The sequence below is a fragment of the Silurus aristotelis genome (assembly GCF_946808225.1).
Source record: "Silurus aristotelis genome assembly, chromosome: 1".
Lineage (NCBI taxonomy): Eukaryota > Metazoa > Chordata > Actinopteri > Siluriformes > Siluridae > Silurus > Silurus aristotelis.
Window position 1 is genome coordinate 4,914,268 of NC_139574.1, and position 19,035 is coordinate 4,933,302.

General features: G+C 41.6%; 1 protein-coding gene across 16 annotated transcripts in view; it reads left to right on the forward strand.

The window, feature by feature from the left end:
- Nucleotides 1-19,035, forward strand: part of kmt2ca (lysine (K)-specific methyltransferase 2Ca) — a 191,174-nt gene that overhangs the window by 163,523 nt on the left and 8,616 nt on the right. For 15 of the 16 annotated variants that reach the window (XM_083543040.1, XM_083543041.1, XM_083543046.1 and 12 more), the window contains 14 exons: nucleotides 1,306-3,011; nucleotides 4,010-4,115; nucleotides 5,896-5,962; nucleotides 6,045-6,108; nucleotides 6,231-6,463; nucleotides 7,127-8,692; nucleotides 11,377-11,583; nucleotides 13,563-13,727; nucleotides 13,831-13,972; nucleotides 14,101-14,242; nucleotides 14,328-14,640; nucleotides 15,615-15,864; nucleotides 16,302-16,438; nucleotides 18,377-18,475. In XM_083543040.1, the coding sequence (XP_083399166.1) occupies nucleotides 1,306-3,011; nucleotides 4,010-4,115; nucleotides 5,896-5,962; nucleotides 6,045-6,108; nucleotides 6,231-6,463; nucleotides 7,127-8,692; nucleotides 11,377-11,583; nucleotides 13,563-13,727; nucleotides 13,831-13,972; nucleotides 14,101-14,242; nucleotides 14,328-14,640; nucleotides 15,615-15,864; nucleotides 16,302-16,438; nucleotides 18,377-18,475 (5,197 nt within the window). The remainder of the gene's footprint in view (nucleotides 1-1,305; nucleotides 3,012-4,009; nucleotides 4,116-5,895; nucleotides 5,963-6,044; nucleotides 6,109-6,230; nucleotides 6,464-7,126; nucleotides 8,693-11,376; nucleotides 11,584-13,562; nucleotides 13,728-13,830; nucleotides 13,973-14,100; nucleotides 14,243-14,327; nucleotides 14,641-15,614; nucleotides 15,865-16,301; nucleotides 16,439-18,376; nucleotides 18,476-19,035) is intronic. The other variant, XM_083543047.1, reaches the window with a different exon arrangement.

The following is a 19,035-nucleotide window of genomic DNA, read 5'->3' on the forward strand; positions in this document are numbered from 1 at the left end:
CCATGCCAGAACCTTGATATGCTTCTTACAGAGCCACTCCTTGGTTATCCTGGCTGTGTGCTTCGGGTCATTGTCATGTTGGAAGGCCCAGCCTCGACGCATCTTCAATGCTCTAACTGAGGTTGTTTCCCAAAATCTCGCAATACATGGCCCCGGTCATCCTCTCCTTAATACAGTGCAGTCGCCCTGTCCCATGTGCAGAAAAACACCCCCAAAGCATGATGCTACCACCCCCATGCTTCACAGTAGGGATGGTGTTCTTGGGATGGTACTCATCGTTCTTCTTCCTCCAAACACGTTTAGTGGAATTATGACCAAAAAGTTCTATTTTGGTCTCATCTGACCACATGACTTTCTCCCATGACTTCTCTGGATCGTTCAAATTGTCATTAGCAAACTTAAGACGTGCCTGGACATGTGCTGGTTTAAGCAGGGGAACCTTCCGTGCCATGCATGATTTCAAACCATGACGTCTTAGTGTATTACCAACAGTAACCTTGGAAACGGTGGTCCCAGCTCTTTTCAGGTCATTGACCAGCTCCTCCCGTGTAGTTCTGGGCTGATTTCTCACCTTCCTTAGGATCATTGAGACCCCACGAGGTGAGATCTTGCATGGAGTCCCAGTCCGAGGGAGATTGACAGTCATGTTTAGCTTCTTCCATTTTCTAATGATTGCTCCAACAGTGGACCTTTTTTCACCAAGCTGCTTGGCAATTTCCCCGTAGCCCTTTCTAGCCTTGTGGAGGTGTACAATTTTGTCTCTAGTGTCTTTGGACAGCTCTTTGGTCTTGGCCATGTTAGTAGTTGGATTCTTACTGATTGTATGGGGTGGACAGGTGTCTTTATGCAGCTAACGACCTCAAACAGGTGCATCTAATTTAGGATAATAAATGTAGTGGAGGTGGACATTTTAAAGGCAGACTAACAGGTCTTTGAGGGTCAGAATTCTAGCTGATAGACAGGTGTTTAAATACTTATTTGCAGCTGTATCATACAAATAAATAGTTTAAAAATCATATATTGTGATTTTCTGGATTTTTTTAGATCGTCTCTCACAGTGGACATGCACCTACGATGACAATTTCAGACCCCTCCATGATTTCCAAGTGGAAGAACTTGCAAAATAGCAGGGTGTTCAAATACTTATTTTCCTCACTGTAAATATACTGAGGGGTTAATTTGATAGGTGCCTCATATAAAATAAATAGTGCTTAAAAAGTTCCTGAAACCGGTGTACATGAAAGATGGGCACCCAGTAATTTTTTTTTCAGTTTTTTTTTTTAATTATTTTTTTTTTTTGCACAGGTTTGGATTTTCCTCCGGTGCTACAGGTCAGGAGTCGTTCCTCCGTCCACCGCACCAGATGCAAGGTGGACCAGGTGTCGATAATGTCCCACCACAGATGAGAAGGTCTTTGTCAGTTGATCTAGGTAGATCGATGGTTGGCAACCCTCAAATGGGTCTTCCCCAACACTTTCCACCACGTGGCCTTCCAGTGCAACAGCACAACATAATGGGCCAGCCTTTTATTGAGCTTCGACACAGGGCACCAGAGAATCGCGTCCGACTACCGTTTATGCCACCGAACATCCTCGACCATCCGAATCACCCACAAAGATCTTCTACCAGCTTAATGGGAGGGCAAAATATGGTGTTTCCTGGAATTCAGGGTCCACGGCATTTGGGTCCGATGATGGGTCAACCACAGCAAGGATCTCTCGGGCACCTCCAATTGTCAGCAAGCATGGAGAACTTGCACCAGCAAGCAAACATGCCAGAGAACACCGCTCCACAGCATCCTCCACTCGCTAGTGGTGAAGCACACAGTTCTCCCCAACCAGCACTTCTAGCTGGGACAGTTCCTGGTCCATCAGAAGAGATCGCATTGTCTTGTGGTGATGGAATTGAGGAGAAGTTAGATGCAGACGACTCAGCGGTGAAGGACCTCGAGGACGTAGAGGTTAAAGATTTGGTCGACGACGATCTGGAAAACCTAAACCTTGACGCCGATGATGGAAAGGATATCGATTTGGAAACGAACGACCTTCATCTCGACGATTTTATAGAATCTGGGAAATTCGATCTTCTTGCTTACGCGGATCCCGAGTTGAACCTCGAGGACAAGAAGGACATGTTTAACGAAGAGCTAGATCTCAGCGACCCCATCGAGGACGATCATGGGGAAACGTCTGTCCTTCAGAAGGTGTTGTGTGAGAAGAAATCTCCTGAAGCTATGAATAAATCCGAGAAAGGAGAGCCACCTTTTTGTGGGAAAAAAGAAGAGAACCTGGAAGTGGAAAGCGCTGGTGGTCTCTTGGCAACACGAACTATAAAAACCGAGGTTAAACAGGTCCACGCTGAGGAACACTCGGTTGGTGACACCGGGGCTTTAGATAATAACACTCGCCAAGGAGAAATGTCCAGTCTGTTTGAGGGATCACCTCAGCAGATTGGTTTATCAAGTTCAGGGGTTTCTTCGGGTTCTGCGCCGGTGCTCCCAGACATTTTAACCAAAGAGAAACTTGAGGATTCTGGGATTGGCCCTGTAGCACCTCACCAGGGTAACCATGGTACAGAACTTCAGCCCAACATAGGCATGATGCTGCAGGGACAAATCAAAGACCATGGAATGAATCCTCCAGTGACAGTGGGACACAGAATGGATGCATCACTCGCTCAATTGCCAGTTCCAAGCCAGCAGTTACCAGTTCAAGGATTTGGAGCTTCACCAGCCCAGCAAATGGATATAAACCTACCCATGCTGGGGGGACAGCAACACGTCCCCCAGCCTCTCCATCCCCAGACTCAGCAGGTGATATATCCACAAGGGTCCATAGGGCAGCAAGGCTCTAAGTTACAACAGAACCAGCTGAACAGACCACTGCTCTTAGAAGAGCAACCTCTTCTTCTGCAAGATCTACTGGACCAGGAGAGGCAGGAACAGCAGCAACAGAGGCAGATGCAGGCGATGATTCGCCAACGCTCAAACGACCCCTTTTTCCCGAACGTTGGTAAGGCTTTCATATTATTGCTGTTTCATTCTTATAAACCTTTGTTTACTGGAAGTGTAACGGTACACAAAACTCACGGTTCGGTTCGTACCTCGGGTTTAAAGTCACGCATCGTTTCAGTTTCGGTACGGTTTAGTGGAAAGAAATGCAAAACACAAAATTGATTGTCATTTTTTTTATTAAAAAGTTTATTATTACATTTGTGAACATCGACATTTTACATTTTTTATTGTAAAATTTACATTTTTAAATAAAAATGGCTGCTTGGTTTATACAAATAAAATTGAGTAAATCAAATTAATGCAATACTTTTTTTATTATATTGATTCAAATGACAATTCGATTAAATTGGTACAAATTGAATAAATAGACAAATTATATCAAATAGCTTACATTTGTTAGACTCTATGTGGGTAATACAGGTGTGTGTGTGTGTGTGTGTGTGTGTGTGTATGCATGTGTGTGTTTTGCATTTAATATATAATTTTCTAAAGACATGTTCTAGTTAACTCTTCTACTTATTTCATCAAATTTTAACAAACGTCTTCATTCCTTCCATCATTAATTTATTCAATTGTCAGGATTTTCTCCTTTCAAGAGAAATTCTTGAAGCAAACGCTAAAGAATCCGTATAATCTTAATTGTCGTAAAACCAGAAGTGACACGATTTCACGCATCTGCGAATTTTACAACGCACTACAAAACCGTATTTCCAGTAGTGAGCGAGCAGCCGCGGTAACACTGTGCTAACTCTTTTCTTTTTATACCGCTGCTGTGAATGTTTTTAAGTTTAATAATGTTAATAAAAAACAGTGACACTGCGCTCAGTGTGTGAGGCGGAGACAAAACAAACTTGCGGTCCACCACTCAATACGTTCCTGAGGAAACCGTTACACCGATAATATTTACACCTGTTTATTTGATGCATCTTTTCTAATCTGGATTGTGTGCTGATAAACTACCTGCAATGTGTTTTTCTGTCCGTTTGTTTTGTATAGACTTTGACGCTATTACAGACCCGATCATGAAGGCCAAGATGGTGGCCCTAAAAGGAATTAATAAAGTCATGGCACAGAACAGCATGGTAATGCCACCCATAGCCAGGTAATTAACCCTTCTGTTAGAATCTCTATGATTGAGGCTGTATGTGAGATATGTCATTTAAGCACAATCTAATTTCAGCTTTTATTCACTAAATCATGATTCCAGTTCAGATTCAGGATTTGGAATTTTATATATTGATGTATTTAAAATGACCGGAATTGAACCATTATAGAGGCATACCTGAGGTAGTTTATTGGTTAAGACATTGGACTGGTCATGAGTTCAAATCCTAGATACACCAATATGTTACTCCTGGGCTCCTGAGAAAGGCCCCTAATCCCAGCTGCTCAGTTGTGTTAATGAGATAAATATAAGTTGCTCTGGGTGTCTGCCAAATGATATAAATGTAAATACCTGTTGAACACAATCCCAACAAATTGAAAATCCAAAGTATTTGAGTGGACATCACAAAGCCTGACCAAAATATCCCATAATAATACATTTTGTGACATCAATATACAAGTCAGTGCAAACTTATCTACAAGCTTGAATTTGTTACACCAGTTTCTATGAACAAAATGGCTAAAAATGGTGTTTAGGGAGACAAACCCAAGTATTTAATACAAATTCAAATCCTTACAAAGTGTATGTTTCTACCCATGGAGTTTGAACTGCATGATAAATAGACACTTTATTTTTCACTGACGTTTGTTCCCACAGGAGCTATAACATTATTATGTATGTTTACAGACATGGATAAAGTTATTGGTTCCCCTAGAAAAGGAATAAAAAATAATTGGATTATAGTGATGTTTCAGTCTTCATGTTTGCTAAAATGGATAATGACAAGCCACTTTGGTGCATTCGACATGGGAAGCCTTGAATATGTGCAAGGCATAATAAAACCTCAAGCCATCCTGGAGCTAAACGTGCTGCCCAGTGTCAGAAAGTGCCATCCTTTTTATTTTAAACATTCATTTGAGTACAATCATATAACAGATTTGATCAAAAATAACACTTTTATGTGTATATATCAATCCAATTATACATATATTTACATAAACGTATATATATATATATATATACACCGATCATCACTGTAGACCAGGAACAGCCCACAAGAGCTGCGTTTTTGGAGATGCTCTGACCAAGTCGTCTAGACGTCACAATTTGTCAAACTCCTCAAATCTTTAACACTCGTCCATTTTCCGCCAACTCAGTGGTTTAAACTTCTAAATGGAAGCTTGAGAGTTCAAATCCCAGCACCACCAGGCTGCCACTACTGGACCCTTAAGCAAGGCCCTAAACCCTCAACTGTAAGTCGTTTTGGATATAGGTGTCTGCCAAATGCTGTAAATGTAGCTGTAGACAGGTGCAGAAGTCTCACTGAAATCTAGAGATATTGCTATGTTTGCCATGAATAACTCAAAGACTGAAAATCCCAGTGATTTTAAGAAGCTGGGGTCAGAGCTCAGGGTCAGCCATGATACAACGCCCCTGGAGCACAGAGGGTAAAGGGCCTTGCTCAAGGGCCCCAAGAGTGGCAGCTTGGCAATACTGGAGCTTGAATCCCCAACTTCCTAATCAGTAATCCAGAGCCTTAACCACTGAGCTACAACTTCCACAAACATGGAAACTTCCCACTTAAACATGGAATAAACAATGACAGATGCCAATTACTTTCATCTGTTATTTATAACATAAACTTATTAGTTCTTGAGAAAATTCTGGATACCAACAAGTATATCCGTGTCTGTATATGAATATAATGTTTAAGTTTTTTTAAGGGTTGCAGTTTCATACTTGGTTTTTCATCATACATTTGTCTCTTTTGGGACAGAATGCAACCCATTTCGGGGACACATGGACCAGATGCACTCGGGTTACCTCAGCAGGCTTTTGGACAGGTACATGCATAAGCCTGCGTTTGTTACATTTTCACTTGCAACATGGTCAAGCGTTAAGCCTTTAACATCACTTTGCTTTCAGGACGGGAAGCTGGTACCACAGCTGACCAGACCGAACCCTCCCAATTTTGGACCCGGGTTTGTCAGTAAGTGTTTGCTGATTTGTCTTTATAGTTGTGTGTAATTTGAGTTGCCTTCTTAATGCAAGTTTTTACTTTTGTTTTTACTTCCCCCTTTTTTAAATATATATTGTAACACCCTTCTTCAGATGATGCTCAAAGGAAGCAATATGAGGAGTGGCTTCAGGAAACTCAGCAGCTGCTTCAAATGCAGCAGAAGTTTTTGGAGGAACAGATTGGGGCCCACAGAAAATCCAAAAAGGCTCTGTCAGCAAAACAGCGCACGGCGAAAAAGGCAGGCCGTGAGTTCCCTGAGGAAGATGCAGAGCAGCTGAAACATGTGACTGAACAACAGAGCGTGGTCCAGAAGCAGCTGGAACAGGTAGACCCTGAAATTTTATTTAAAGAAGTTTGCTCTCTGGATGAGTATTTGTGACTTTATTTATTTGACTGGCAATTTTTTTTATTTATATATTTTGACTACCGGTATTATTGTATAGATTTAATTATGAATAAATTTATTTATTAAGCCTCCTAATGCTAGATTACTTTTTGTTATTATTTTGTTATAACAACCTGGAAAAACTATAGGTATGAATCTTTGCTGATAGTTTCAGCATCTATCGCTGCTGCGACCTCTTTTAGGGACATTTTAGTTTGAAAGCCAAAATTTATTATGAAATATAGTTGTGATATAAGTAAGGGCTGTTTCAAACATGGGTGCCGGTTGAGTCAGGAATGTCCAGAATGAGGATGGGTTCCCCTTTTGTGTCGGGTTCCTCTCAAGGTTTCTTCCTCATAACACCTAAGGGAGTTTTTGCCACAGTCGCCATGGCTGCTCATCAGGGATAAATACACATCGTTCACCTTAACTGTTAATTTCTGTAAAGCTGCTTTGAGACAACGTCTGTTGTGAAAAGCACAATAGAAATAAACTTGAGTTGTCTTGATGAAGGAAAACGTACATTGTATATTTTGTGCATTCAGGATTCTCATTATGCATGCTCATTCAACTGCGATTTCTTTGTCTCCCCAAACTCTGTAGATCCGCAAGCAGCAGAAGGAGCACACCGAGCTGATTGAGGAGTATCGTGTCAAGCAGCAACAGCGGACTATGCAGTCCTCTATGATGAATCCGATGCAGCCATTGCCAGGAATGTCTGGCCAACCACCTGGCATGGTGCCTGGTGGACTCCACATGGGCCAACCCATGATGGGTCCGATGCAATCACATCCTGGTCAGCCAAACCCCAACCGCATGCCTAACATGCCTGGCTGGCACCCGGGCGGCCCTGGACCAATCGGAGGACCCAGAATGCCACCTCACATGCCTCCTCAGATGCCACCAGCCACCCCTGTCCAGCCACCTCAGGCCCAGGTGCCACCTGGCCAGCCAGGCGGTGTAGGTGTCAGTCATGGGGTTGGAGGTGCCACCCCTCATGTAAAGTTTGACGACAATAACCCGTTCAGCGAGGGCTTCCAGGAGAGGGAGCGCCGCGAACGACTGCGAGAGCAACAGGAGAGGCAGCGTGTTCAGCTAATGCAGGAGGTAGAAAGACAGAGGGCTCTTCAGAGGCTGGAGATGGGGCAACAGGGTCCAGGCATGGCTCCAGATGCTAACCGTGACAGTCTGGTCCACATGCCCTTCTACAATACCGACCTGCCCCCAGACTTCATGGAGCCTGCCAGAGCTCAGCAGCCGCAGCAGATGGGATCAATGTTCCCCCAGCAGGGCAGTACACCTCTAGACATCGGGGGCCCCGGTCCAGCTTTCATGCCGGGTTCCGAGCGACGACCCATAGTTGGGAGTGCTGCTTTTCCAGGCCAGGACATGGGGTCGAATTTCCGGCCAAAAAATCCAACGATGCACGGAATAAATTTCATCCCAGGTCAGCCCCGGCTCCCGACAGCGCCCCAAGGCGGAGGTGACGGCCCTCTGTTTGGCATGGAATCAGCCACACCGCTGCCTCCTAATTACCCTGGTTCAGGGCAGTCTCTCATACAATTGTATTCCACCATCATCCCAGAGGAGAAAGGCAAGAAAAAGAGGAATCGGAAAAAGAAGAAAGACGACGACACGGATTCGGTAAAAACTCCTTCCACACCTCACTCAGACCTTACTGCCCCTCTGACCCCATGCGTTTCAGACACGTCTTCCACCCCTACACGCAGTGCTGCCCTACTGGGAGACCAGGACTCCTCTGAGCTCTCCAATTCGTTCACTCTTTCTGGCCTGCCTTCTTCATTAGAGTTGTCTGCTAGCGGGGGTCTGCTCAGGCGACAGTCTAGCGTGGGTTCAGAAACTGAACGAGTAGTTTTCGAAGAACTCCAAGAGATCAAGCAGGAAAAGCTGGATATGAGCGAGTGCCAGGGGATGGAAGGGGAGTTTGGATCAGGGGTGGTAAAGGTTGAAGAGACCCAAAACCTCACCGGGCAAAGTCCAGCCCACAGTACCAAGGGCGAATCTGGGAACGAACTCCTCAAACACCTGCTGAATAACAAGAGCATGAGACCACCTTCAGCCACACCCCACGTAAAACAGATATCCAATGATGACGAAGGAGTGGCTGAAAACAAGGGCTCTGTCAAGATGACTCCGACTGAGTGTTTGGTAAGAACAAACTTATAAACAAATCTAAAACTGTAAAATGCTTCGTAAATACAGGGTGTTGCAGGGAAATGGGAAATTTTGGAACTAGGAGTTGGAGAACCTGGGACTCTGGAACCAGTGTGAGCTTGTTTCGAACCCCTTCACCATTAGTTATAATGGACGTAGGCAACAAGCATTTACTGTAAAACCTTTTATAAAATGGTGATAGTGTGAGTGCTGCATTTCGGCATCATTAAAAGTTACATGGTTTCTGCAGAGTCTTAAAAACGTCGAACATTTAAAAATCTAAATTTTAGTCCATCAAAATTCTCTGTTTTAAGTATTGAATAAATTTAAACAGGTCTTAATTTTCCTAAGATCATATATAATGCTACCTCTAATGTTCATTGAAATGCTTTAGAGCAGCGGTCCCCAACCTTTTTTGTTCCACGGACCGGTTTAATGTCAGACACTATTTTCACGGACCGGCCTTTAAAGAGTGGTGGATAAATACAACAAAATAAAATGATACGACCATAAAAACTGGTATTTTCTAAATATAATAATAATCGTGATTCCACTGTGTTGTTTTTTGTTCATTTTGCTCGCTTGGGGGTTTAAATTTAGCGGTACTGTATTATGTGTTAGCGGCCGGAGCAGCCCCTTTAATAAGGTAGCGGATGGGGCTAAGACATGTGACCGAAGCATCATGACATGCATCAACAGTGAGTCATAGACAGATGTGGAGGAGAGAATCCGCAAATTTTCCAAAATAAAACATCGTTTAGAATCAGATAATAAATAAAACGGAAATAATGTAAGTTACGTATTCTTTCTGTGCGGCCCGGTACCAACTGACCCACGGACCGGTGCCGGGTAACGGAATAGGGTTTGGGGACCACTGCTTTAGAATTTATTTATTTGTTTTCTTGTTTTCATGGTGTTGTAGTTCTTTCTTTTGCAAGTCCAAATATAATTTGCCGTACTACGACTACAAATGAGAGCAACATGCAGCAGCCAATCAGCTCTCTGTTATTGGCGCGACTCTCTCTCGGATTGTACCACAGACGGATTTTATTTTTCAGCTACGGGGAAGTGCATGTTTAGCGACACTTGGCTTGAAAAAAAAAGCTATTTTCATTTTCGAAAACAGTGATGATGCAGGATGTGGAAGAAAGCGGCGAGGGCTCCTCACAATGGCAGCTCCAACAATCTCGATGTTCCCTCAGTATTTTGCAGGCCATTCAACACCACCTGGGGACTTCTTTTTTTTTTCTTTTTTCAAGGCTGAACCTGAAGGAACACGATCATGACATCCTGATTAGTGGTCAACCGATAGTGGATTTTACCGATTTTAATAGCTAGAGTGGAGCCGGTGGTGGACAGTAAGGAAGTAATTTGTTTAAGGAGCTTTTTTTCATGTATCTGTACTTTACTGAAGTATTTTCCTTTTGGAGCGACTTTTACTTTAACTTCTACATTTTTAAAATATAGAAAACATTTTTTAAATGTTAAATACAAATATTTGACTTTTTACTCGACTACATTTAGTGAAATCAGTCGTTCCTTTTTATATATGAAGATAAACTGGTGAAACACAGCGAGTCACCAATCAGGGTCGAGCGCACGCTCTGTTTTACACGTGTTCTGATTGGCGCTTGGTGTATCTACTTATCACCAACATACAGTTCAGCATCAGTTCAACATCAAGCAGAACATTAAAAGAGGAACAAATAATGAAGAAACTCCAGACTTGAACTCACCATCACACACGTGAGATTTTCAGTAGCTGTAGTTGAAAAGAAGGTTTTGTGCTCATGATCATTGTAACAGAAATCAGTCAAATAAGTCATTAATATCATTTTATTAATAGATCAGTGTTCTGAGAGTCACATTTGAGTCTTTTCACATAAACTGAGGTGATTAAGTAAAGAGTCATGTAAATCAAAAGATAATCATTATAGTTATAAGAAATCATAGTACTTTGATACTTAAGGACATTTGAAGGTAAAAACTTTTGTCCCTTTACTCAAGTGAGAATTTTTATTTTTACTGAAGTCATATTTCACTGACCGTAGCTCTACTTTAACTCAACTACATGGTTTGTGTACTTCATCCACGTCTGGGTGAATCAAACTTGCCGATAAATGATTAATCGACTGTTTTTAAAATTAATACTGGATTAAAAAAACAAACAAACATTCCATGTAAAAGAGAAAAAAAAAAACATTACTGAATCATGAAAATGTGCTAAATGACCTGAATATGAATATATTAATTAATAAATATAATATAATTAATAGTTAATAAATAAAATATAGCGCTCTCTGTGCAGCACGCAGTCTCCCGTGTAAAACAAGCGCATGGTGGCAGTTATTGCCCCCTAGAGGCCGCTATCATAATGGTAGCAGACTGCAATCAGTATGGATTTTTCAACTATCGGTGCCGATTAATCGGCAAATCTGATTAATCGCCGGACCTCTAATTCTAACCGGTAATGACGCCGAAATTAATTTTTATGCGGCACTCACACTACCACCATTTTTATAACAGGTTTTCTCGATGTGCACCACTACAACGCTTTATTATAACTAATGGCAAGGGGTCCGAAACGATTTTGCACCGGTTCCTATTTATTTGCGTATAATTTCACAGATATGAACCGATCAGAACGTTTGTGCATTGCTGTATGCCTGGTTTTGCAGGATGCTGTGAATAGCCGGTTGGCTGGTAATTTGGATTCCCTAGAGCCTTCTGTACCAGAGCAAGGCAAGAAAAAACAGCGCAATAAGAGAACGCCGAAAATGGGGGCCGAAAAACCTCAGTCTCGCTGGAAGAAAAGAAAGAAAGAGCAGGAGGATCACCAGGCCTTGTATCCGACCACCGATACTTTGATGACGCAACTGACACAGGTAAACCCTACCGCTCTAAACCGGATTGTTCCGAGCGAACCCGAAACAGGAATCCCGATCTGTTCTGTACTCGCTTTCCATTTATTTCTTTTTTTTTTCAAGCAAATATTCCGCAATGCATTACAGGTGTACATGTCCTAAAGATGAATGAGTCTTAAATTATACAGAATGTTGATTTGCCACGTCCCCGCCCCCCCTCTCGACCTCCCCTTCGTTCGTAAATGTGCCTTTTTAATTACAGTCGTCTCAAGGAGTAATTACTTTCATTAAGTCGTAACTGCAGTGCTGGCACGGATAGGTGTGAGCAGAATGCATTAGATGGACGAGTTCTTGAAAGGCCCTCAGCAGGGCTTTAAATGAAACATTCACTACACTTGTATTAACAGTGATTACAGGAGGGCTTTTATGCCTTACTGGTTATAGATGTACATACATTATGTGCTAAACATATATGATAATTCATCTGCATTTTTTTTTTTTGTCCCTTTCGATTCGATGGTTATGCTTTTTTAAGCCAGGTGTTGGAAATCTGATGTATACAGGTAGCCCCCCACTTAGGAACAGAAAAATTGGAATAGTGTTCGTAGGTGGAGAAGAGTGAGATTTACGTGTATTGGTCCCAAATTGCATGTCTGCCAGGCGTTCTTCTTCTTCTTCTTCTTCTCCTCCCTCTGTTTGCAGCGTTGTCAAATCTAAATAGCATTCGCAGATTTTTTTAAAGATTTCTTGAATATATTTTGATTAACTTTTTTTTGTTGTTGTTTTTTTGGGTGGCCGTGATCGTATCTCCCAAAAGTCATAAGTCGGAGGCTTTTTTTTTGCTTTTGGTTTCATGTTTTATGTAATTCAGAAATTTGACACACACACAAATGTCCTCTTATAATTTTCACCTTTAAAATCACTCAGTGGTGAAATTAATAAAGGTAGTAACACTATATGAAGCAATATATTCTTTTTTTTTTATTTTTTTTTTTATCCTTTTTGTATACTTTATGGTAATACTATACTTTGAGTATACTTTTATACTTCTAATGCTTTATATTTGTATTTATTAAAAAGAATTTCTGTTTACATGTTGGACAGTCATTAAAAGCATTTCACTACATGTCGTACTCTGTATGAATGTGTATGTGAAATGCGATTTGATTTGGTTTCTGATTGTGGAGCAGTGCAACAGAACACGCCAATGTTCCCACATTAAGAAAAGTGGTCTTACTTTCTTGGACTGGTCGCTTTGATAATTAGTGTATAATATATTGTAGGGATGGTAAGATTCAGCAATTTGCATCGGTGCACTGATTTAAAAAAAAAAAAACGTGCATCGGATGAGATTTGTTATCGTTTCTAACATTTTTACGTCTGTTAAAACAGATTTATTTATATGTAATTATTAGTAGATGCGCTCTACTTTTATTATTTAGAAAGTGAGGATCATACGTGAGCGATATTTGATATGGATTTCTCGTCGCTAAACTGTATCTCGAGCGCGTTCTCTCAGCACCGCCGCTGCTACGTGAGTGACGTATAACAACACTACGGAGACCGAGACGTGTCCTGAGTCACATAGAATACAGATATAACATGGCAGAGGTAGAGCTGTGACTACCTGCAGATAGAACAGGGAAAGAACTTCTAGTTTTATTTCATCATTTTATTGATTTTTTTTTGCGCACTATAAAGGCGTGTGTGTAAAAGGGGCATACGTTAGAAATCAGAAGGCACTGATGTATATTGATTTTGCTGTCTGTCTGAACCAAAGAAATAAAAGTGAACAGTCTGCACCTTATTGAAAGCATTTCCAATTGCATCATATTGAAATGGTAATAGAGGTGAATCATATCACATCTGTTAGTAGTCACTTCATATGTATCTTTTATGTATCGTATCATTGAGCATGAAGATGCGAATCCCGAATATATTGATTCTACCAGGTTCTTCAAGTAATTCTTTTAAACTTTTCTCATTCCTACCCATTACAGCAGCTCTCCATGTTGCCCCTCATGGAGCCCCTGATTGGCGTGAACTTTGCCCATTTCCCTCCGTACGGCAGCGGTCAGCTGATCGGTGAGAACAGACTCACTGGGTCTTTTGGCAGTGCGTCACTGGACGGCGTGTCAGACTACTACTCCCAGCTCATCTATAAGGTCCGATTCCGATATCATATGTAATAAATTAACAAACAAATAAATAAATAAATTAACTAAATCCTTAGTGAATGTATGATTTGCATTTTGTTTTACCGTGCAGCAAAACAACTTGAGCAATCCTCCAACTCCGCCTGCCTCTCTTCCCCCTACCCCGCCTCCTGTAGTGAGGCAGAAGATGGTGAATGGTTTCGCAACAGCAGAAGAACTGGCCAGGAAGGCTGCTGTTATAAGTGGGCACGAGGGTAAAAAAAAAATAATAATAATCAATAGATCAAATATTATGAATATTGTGTCTCGAAAATCCCACTAAGACTTGTTTTTGGGACAAAAGTAGGTTTTCCTGTAGTTGAAACATTTCTTCTGTTCTCAGCGTCCAAAGGTTTGGGTCCGAAGCCCACCACGATTAAAAACGAGGAAGACCTCCTGTCTCAGGCCATTTCTCAGGGACCCAAGACGGTAGACGTGCCTGCCTCGTTGCCGACGCCCCCCCACACCAATCAGGAGGAGCTCCGGTAAGACTCGAGTGTTTGGCTTTCAGTGTTTCTATATTAAATATATTAAAGTATTGAGCTCTGATCTCATCACCATCGTATTCAGTGGCCAGGACCATTGTGACAGGGACACTCCAGACAGCTTCGTCCCCTCCTCGTCCCCGGAGAGTGTCACCGGCATGGAGATCAGCAGATACCCGGATCTGTCTCTAGTCAAGGAGGAGCCTCCATCACCCGCAACATCTCCTACCATCCCCATGCTGCCCAGTGCGAGCGGGAAAGGCACCAAGGCGATGCAATGGGAGGTGAAGAAAGAACCCCAGGGCAATTTCTTCGGCTCTCATTTCGATCGGTCTTCCTCCTGCTCCAAGGCCGGTCTGATGTCTGTATCACTTACGCTCAGCCGAGCTGCAGCCGAGGTACAATGTATTTCATTTTTATTATAAACAAACCCTTTTTTTTTACTTGGGCAGCTGCAGCACTTAAATAACGCGGTAAAGCTTGTCTTTAATACAAATAGTTTTTAAATAACTGTAATTTACTGCGTAAAAAGAAAAATGGTGGTTTGGTGGTTTCAGAACAGGACACGTTCAGTTCTAAAATCAAAAAAAGAAAGGAAAATTTGTGCTTTCAGGCGTTAGTTCGTTTCTCAGGTCAGAACATTTGGGTTTTTTGAGGCTTCAGTGACCGGAAAAGCAAAGAAAACAATATTAGCTAATGTGTGTGTTAAAGACGTTAAAAATGATTTGAAAAGAATAAGACGTGCACCGATATCATATAAAAACTCTTTATATACACACACACACACACACACACACACACACACCGTGCATCCGGAAAGTATTCACTGGGCTTCACTTTTTCCACATTTTGTTATGTTAGTTTCATTCCAAAATGGATTAAATTCATTATTTTCCTTAAAATTCTATAAAAAATAAATTCCCCATTATAACAACGTGAAAAGTTTGTTTAAAATGTTTGCAAATTTATTAGAAATAAAAAACTAAAATCACATGTACATAAATATTCCCAGTCTTTGCCATGACACTCAAATTTGATCTCTGGTGCATCCTGTTTTCACTGGTCATCACTGGATGTTCTCAATGTTCTCACTTCTCTAGAACATCTCGGCCTCCATGGTCTTTAGTCGCTGTTCACGTCTCGTGTCTCGGTTAAGCACAACATAACCAATTGGATTCATTAAATCTAAAACATTTCCTTTAGTCATGTTGATTCGGGGTTCTTACTAGACTTCACTTCGAGGTAAACTGAGACCACTGTGTATGATGTACTACATATTCTTTGTGTCATAGTGAGATGTTGGTGATCATTATAAACAGACATAACCAAACATTCAAAAAACTCCAATCGTCTGCGTCTGCTTGCTCTCTAGAACATCCAGGGAGTCATGGCGGCGCTTTCCAACTTGCTTTGCCTTCCTGTGCCTTCCAACTACGATGTTTCTCGCACCCTGAGTCCAGAGCCACGCAACTCCCTAGCCATGCTGGCGAGCCTCAAAGTCCCTCCACCTCAAGGGTTGTACCCTCGCAATGCCACTCTGTTCCCCCAGTCTGCCATGAGGTTCTCCAGGCCTCTTGGAGCGATGTCCTCGACTCAGCACTTCACACCAAACACCAGCGCCAGTGAGTGAACTTGCGCCAGACTGTGAGAGAAAGGAAATTGCAGATATTGATTTCTTTTGTCAATAATCACAATTGCCAGGTTTAACTGCTTCAAATGAGGGTTTCTAAAGCGGTTCTGAATCGCATGTTTTTACCTTCACTTCTTTCATACTGGCTGGAAATCTTTATTCCGTAGTATTTTAGAGATGACAGCACCCTGTTATTGTCCTTAAGTGTTTTCCAGGGCAGTTTAGAAAAGATAAAAGATGGCGTAGCAGTGCCTAGTGCAACGAGAAGGCTTTCTCTCCTCCTTTTTTCCTTTACTCAAGGCACGCTTTATTATCGACCCTGTCTGAGATCTGAGATGTTAACAAAAGCCAGTCATAATTGTAGACTTTTCTCTGTTTGCTTTGTCATAGTTTTTTAGGAAATTGTGTCTCTGGCATGTTTCATTCCAGGTCCCTGTGCAATCAGACCAGAATATCACATGGATGGAAGCAGCCCTGGGAAAAAGCTGCAGTGGTGTGCCCAGTGTAAAGTGGTGGTTTTGGGAAGCGGAGTCCGGAGAGCTGCCAAAGACCCCTACGAAAAACAGGTAGAGGAATAATGTAAAGTAATGTCAAATCATCTTCTTCTCCAAGTTCTTATCCAATCGCAATTAATAATTATACTGCAAGGAGGCATTGTGAATGCTGCTGTTAGAGATCCACTGATAGTGGATTTTACTTGTACGTATAACTAGGGAGGATCGTACTTATATAATGACCAATAACCAATTAATCAACCAATAGTTTTTAAAATGGATACTGGAAAAAAAAAAAACACCATGTAAAATAGTACTGAACCTTTTTTTAATTTAGTACAGTTTTGTTTTGTTTTTTTGTTTTTTTAAAACAGTACTGAATCATAAAAATGTGCTATAATGCATGTAAATATTTGAATAACATATAATAATAAGATAAAAAATAATTTTAAATATAATATAACGCTCTCCGTGCAGTGCGCAGTCTCTTGTGTGAAAACAAACAGCACGTGGTGTCAGTGTTTCGCCTCTAGTGGCTGCTCTTGTAATGACAGCAGACAACCTGCGCTGCTCCACCAATGGCCGCAACCCGGAAAAACTATTGATATGGATTTTTGCAGATTTACCAGCAAAACGATGAATCGGATGAATCAGTCGACCTACAGAAGTACAGAAATGAAAAATGGTGAACAAGTGTTTGTTGTAAACATTTCACTACATGTACTCTGTATGAATGTGTATGTGACAAATAAAATTGGAATTTGAAAAAAAAAAATTTGCGATTGCATAAACAGCCGGAGAACACAGTCAGTGGTTAATACATCGCTAGGAAATTATACAGGATTAATATTGAGTCTGGAACATTTTACATTTACATTTTGTGGCATTTGGCAGACTTTGACTGACAACCAAGCATTTCAGGTATAAGGGCCATTCTCAGGGGCCCATCTGGCGGAGCTTGGTGGTGCTGGGATTTGAACTTGTGATCTTCCAATCCAGAGGATTGAAAGCGCTGAGCTGCCACCTCCCATTTTCTGTCGCATGTTGTGTTCGGTTGGTTCGATCAGTTTAACATCTTACATCTATAATGAGCCTGAGCAACCTGAAATGTTAGCTTATTTAGGTCGATTCTGAGTCATTTAGGTCGGTTTAGTGTATTTTTTTTTTTTATTTGTATAATGTCACTTTTTTACTGTAGTAAAACAATGATAGAGCTCACCTGCATGCAAACTGAGAAAATCAGGGTCTGATGCTCACATACTGTTTGTTTTGGACCAACCCTTGAACATTGCTCTGGCCTGTCAAAAGAACAAGGTCAAGGAGAACATCACACCAGGGTTATATTTAAGCAGACGCTTGGTTTACTATAAAGTCTTATCGCCAAAATGTCTATTGTTTTATACGCTAATAGAATTTGAATTGTGATGGGTTGTAGCTCATGACCAGGGCTGCTTAGTGATACAGAAAACCTGATCTCACTGTATAGGCTGTATTACGAGGCTCCGGCTGAGTCATGGAGCTCGTCGTTCCCCAAAGGCCTGAAAGATTATATGTGTAACACGAGTGAAGATCCAGACTGTTTTCTGGTGGCTCTGGGTAACTAAATAGCCATTGTTAGTGTCTCATTCTGGAGGCTGTAGAGATCCTCCTCTACTGAAGCTCCTCTTTAGTAGGGTTAGGGTTAGGGTTACCCTAACCCTAACCAAACCAGTTTCAATGGGAAAAGAAAACGCTAGAATTCCTGGGTCTGATCTCAAACCAAATGTTTGTGTGTGGGGAAAGTTGCCTGAATCCACAAACCTGTTCATTTCCCATATAAGTGGTCATTCAAATGAGCAGGTGACTTTGTGATCATTCGGGTCAAATGTGTCATCATCATGATACGGTGTACAGTCTTCGATGTATGTGTTTTACGTCAGAGATTCTCTCCAATAACGATTTGAGGCGATGTTACAACTTCCCTAGGGCATGTAGAGCGGCTGGCTTAAGTGACATTTGCTTTCTCTACAGGAGGGCCAGGTTTGGGCTGAGGGCAACAAGGTTTTCTGCAGTCGCAACTGCCTCGTTCTCTACTCATCCATCATGCAGAATAAACCTGCGGACAATAAGGTGAGTCATGTTGTATTGGACTAATTATATTGCTATTAGTTTGCTAGCCTAGGGAGTCGAATTCCATCAAATACTGAGCTTTAACCACGATGTACCACAGAGCGCCACGGGAGATCATTTCTGCCTGTGGACATCAAACTATATAACTCCTTCCCCCAAGTGGTGGTCAGGTTGTAGATAATATACTTATAGTATAGTATATATGAAGTTCTGCTTTAAATGGTTTGGAGTGGAAGATCTCTTGCTATTGAATTCTTAACCCTATTGAACACCTTTGGGATGAATGTAAACGCTGGCTGCACCCCAGGCCTCCTCATCTTTAGACCTACAGATCAGTACCTGCCTTTACTAACACTCTTGTGACTGATGAACACACATGTCCACAAAATCTAGTGGAGCATCTTCCCAGAAGCGTGGAGGGAATAATCAGAGCAAATTGGGACTAAATCTGAAATGTGTTTCACAAAAAGCACATACCATCCTGAGGACCAGTTGTCCACAAATCTTTGGCCATATAGTGTATAATGTTAATATCTTGGATGCAATAATCTTGATGCAAA